At 38.4% G+C, this 4,000-nt stretch overlaps 1 protein-coding gene across 1 annotated transcript in view; it reads left to right on the top strand.

The window, feature by feature from the left end:
• LOC104271406 (fatty acyl-CoA hydrolase precursor, medium chain-like) overlaps positions 1 to 3,115 on the top strand; it is a 7,937-nt gene extending 4,822 nt beyond the window's left edge. The window contains exons 9-14 of the mRNA XM_009866063.1: positions 399 to 539; positions 621 to 707; positions 1,704 to 1,851; positions 2,025 to 2,156; positions 2,444 to 2,516; positions 2,941 to 3,115. Of these exons, the coding sequence (XP_009864365.1) occupies positions 399 to 539; positions 621 to 707; positions 1,704 to 1,851; positions 2,025 to 2,156; positions 2,444 to 2,516; positions 2,941 to 3,115 (756 nt within the window). The remainder of the gene's footprint in view (positions 1 to 398; positions 540 to 620; positions 708 to 1,703; positions 1,852 to 2,024; positions 2,157 to 2,443; positions 2,517 to 2,940) is intronic.
• Positions 3,116 to 4,000: the final 885 nt, after the last annotated feature.

Genomic DNA, 4,000 nt, shown 5'->3' with positions numbered 1-4,000 from the left:
TTCCTTCTGTCACACTCTACCAGGAGAAGGAACAGAGTGTAGGAAATGTCACAGTTTCTCCTGGAGAACCTGAAAATTAATTACTTCCTTTGCACTTTCAACACAAAAGTTGGTTTTTATCCCAGTGCTCCACACATCCCTAACAGGCTAGAAGTAAGAGGTAAATTGGACACCATCACCTGTGTTTCACGAACATTAAAAGTATACTGCTAATCTTCACAGAATCTCCTGCCTAGTGCAGAAAATATGTCAGAGAAAATTTACAGATGGCTTTAATACTATTACTTCTTATATTTTCAATTGGCACTAATTCTGTTTTGTTTTGGAACTAAGTAAAGATCTGTGGGTTTTTTTGCTAGAAGCATTCATGTATTAATGAAGCTTTGTTTTGTTCCCAGCCTTTCTTGTTCATCAGTTCATCTGCCGATGGCGTATTTTTGCCAAAGAGTCCCAAGCAATTACTCTCTGAAAAAAGGATCACTGCAGTCCCATACATAATAGGAGTAAATAACTGTGAATTTGGATGGGTGCTTCCTAAAGTAAGATACTTAAAATATTGTTATTTATATATTTTTTTTAATACAAATTTTCTAATGAATATGATTCTCTGTATCATGCAGATAATGGACTTTCCACCTTTTGAAGATGGTCTGGATAAAGACGTTGCACGTCAAGTTTTACAGGACTTCTTACCATTATCACTTAAGGTAAGAGATAATTTTCAGAACAACCCAGCACTGCTTCTTCACTGGTCTGGTTCTGCATTCATACTCCTGGAGGGGTACAGTTTAGAGGCAAACATTGTTCAGCTTTGTAACCAGAGCGGTAATGGGAAGCCATGTATTCCTGTTGCCATTAACTATTAAAAATACACTCTAAATTTCTATCCTTATAGGCCTCTCTTTTTACAAAGGAGGTCTGTGGAAAACCAGGAGGGATTCAGGTACCTAAAAGTAGCTCTCCTGTGACAATTCAGATACCCCAAGTTATCCAAGACACACATGGTACCAGCAGGTCTGACACAAGACCTGTAGAACACACCTGTCTGAAGCAATGGCTGGGGACTAGAAAGGATAACCTGAGATGTTTAAAATTAACCTGGCCACGCTCAGGTTTCTTGAGGTTTTGCTTCCCTGTTGTTTACATACCTCTTAGCTTTCTGATACCTTTGTGCTGTCCTGAAACTACTAAATATAGAAAAATGCAGAATTAATGGGTAAGAATTAAGGACTTTTTAAACATGTCCAGTACTTGCAGTGGATCAATCAGTGTCACACACATCCATCATGAACTTGGGAAGGCAAAGCCCAGACTTGTTCTGAAAGGGAATAAATTAAGGCCATCTGCGATAATACATGAATTTTATGAAATCCAGCAAGATTTCTTTTCTGTTATGAGGGTTGTTTCCATAGAAGGGAGAAAAGAGGACCTTATCTTTTTATCAGCATCACTGGCTGATGTTTAGCTAAAGATGTTTGATCTCTAGATCACGCAAACCTCTTTTCCCTGGGAACCTACATCTGGTAGCTGTAACTCCCAGTTCTGAGCTCTGAGCCACAGTCTGACATAGCTGAGGATTTTCTCTGAAAGAAGGTAACGTTTGGAGTCTAGCCAGGGACATGTGGACGGCACACTCAGTTAGTGTCATTGCTCTTCATAATACTCATCATCATTACAAGAAGTGTTTGTATTGTTCATTTCAGGTTGTTACTTCTGAAGTTGTTGACCAAGTATACAATGAATACATAGGGAACGCAGAAAACCGTGCTCAGGTGCGAGATGGCCTTCTTGATGCGCTAGGAGACCCTCTGCTTGTTCTTTCCGCCGTTGAAGTGGCTAGGTACCACAGAGGTATGTCTCCAGTCCGGAGGTGTGTTTGCAGACAGTGTGCACCACATTTCATTATCCAAAGAACTGACAGTGTTTTCATTTTATCAAAACCAGCTTGTGATGAAAGTTTCTCATCTTTGGTGGCAAGCATTTTCAGCTCTCAAACTAACACTCTTTTGTATATTTTCTACTAGATGCTGGCAACCCAGTCTACTTTTATGAATTTCAACATCGACCCAGTTCAGTGGCAGGTGTTGTACCAGAGTTTGTAAAAGCAGATCATGGAGACGAGGTTCTGTTTGTCTTTGGAAAGCCATTCTTAGCTGGTGATGTATCCATGCTGACTAAAGCATTCCTTTAAAAACATTACTATTCATTTCACTTACTGGAGGGCTTTAGAATAGACTTTCTCTTTTAGAAACATTGGAAACAACATAAACATTTTCTGTCTTTAACAGTAGTTACTTTTCATGAAGTCATTCATCTGCAGTTCTCAGAGCTCTGCTCCAGTAACCCCCCTGTAGAACAGATTACAGCCTATTGGAATTGATATAGCTGCGACTTGCTCAATTATTTAGTTTTTAATGCTGCCATTTCATCTCTCACTTCACAGGGAATGCTACAGAAGAAGAAAATAAACTTAGCAGAACTGTTATGAGATACTGGACTAACTTTGCTAGAAATGGGTGAGAATCACAATGCTAATTACAGTTCAGGTTTTGTCTGTGGTGCCTGAAACATACTTATATGCCTGAAGCAATACTTAGGTAGTGGTTCCTACAAATGTGGCAGAATTTAAGATAAATACTGAATCATTTTTTTTCTATTATTAACAATTGCGAGAAGAACCTGTAAATGAACATGCAGACCAAAAAAAAAAAAAATCCAAGAGCCATTACTCCATCTGCAAAGGATCCAAAAATAATGGTAATTATTAAACTTTTGTTATTTCACTGATAAGCATTTTAATAAAAAAGATATCCAACTATTCAGGCACTATAATGACATAATCTGAGCTCATGTGAGTTTTCTGAAATGCTCTCAACGTGAGCAGTCAGAGCACAACTGGCCGGCAAATGGCAAGCTAACTTTTCTTTATATGATTTCCAGAAATCCCAATGGAGAAGATTTGGTCCACTGGCCTCAGTATGATCTGGATGAAAGATATCTGGAGATAGACCTGATGCAAAAGGCGTCAAAGAAATTTAAAGAACGCAAAATGAACTTTTGGACACAGCTCACAAAACAAATGATGCATGAAGGGAGAGAACACGCAGATTTATAAAAGTTGTACAGTTTGCTTTTAAAACCCAAGGTAAAGCTGAACGAAATTAGTTTGTCAGGATGCATAGTTTAATAATCACCTTCTAATGCACTATTACATAATCTTTTGTCGCAATCACAGTGTAAGGAGAGAATCAAGGGAAATTTGGAATGTTTTTGGGACTAAAAATCATTATTTAATGAAGCAAGCAGAAAAAAACCTACAATCTACTCAGTGGATATCAAAACTGAATAATGCTCCTGTGAGAAGGAGGAACGAGGGGGAAATTGGTATGTTGAAGTCTGTAAGAAATTATCTTTATAGACTATATCATGGGAGTCAGATTATCTGTTTATTCCCCTCTTCTTTCAAAATAGCATGGTCAGTTGTCATTCTTACAGCCTCTTTCCTTTTTCTGTATTGGAAACAGCTTGTAGGGAGCAGAGAATCCCTAAAAAAAACATCTGTAAGATGAACTAGACATCTCACAAAGATACAAAATCACTACTTGGATTTTTTAAAAAAAATTATAAATAAATGTTTCTTGATTTTCTGGAACTTCTGTTTCTTTCAGTTAACTGATATGGGCTAATTCCAAGAGGTTAAATCACACTCAAGAAGCCAGAAATGTGCCCACTTTCTTTCTTCAACCTAAAAGGTTTCAGATATAATTTCTTCAGCTTTCTTTGCAGAACGTGAGCCTCGAGGCTCTTGGGTTTTCAGAGTATTCTGTGGTGTGATTTATCAGTTCTTAATCCCTTCCTGGCAGAAGTGCATCCATCACAGGAGTGCCCGTCATCCATGCTTTGCTTCCCCTGGGAATGGCGGTGAAGCAGGCACGCTCACAAATACCAAGAGCAACGTTAAAACTGTGAAAATGGAACTGGCCAGCTCTGCGCAGTCTAT

The sequence above is a fragment of the Apaloderma vittatum genome, unplaced genomic scaffold (genome assembly GCF_000703405.1).
Source record: "Apaloderma vittatum isolate BGI_N311 unplaced genomic scaffold, ASM70340v1 scaffold42733, whole genome shotgun sequence".
Classification (NCBI taxonomy): Eukaryota; Metazoa; Chordata; class Aves; order Trogoniformes; family Trogonidae; genus Apaloderma; species Apaloderma vittatum.
This window is presented reverse-complemented; position numbering and strand designations above follow the sequence as displayed.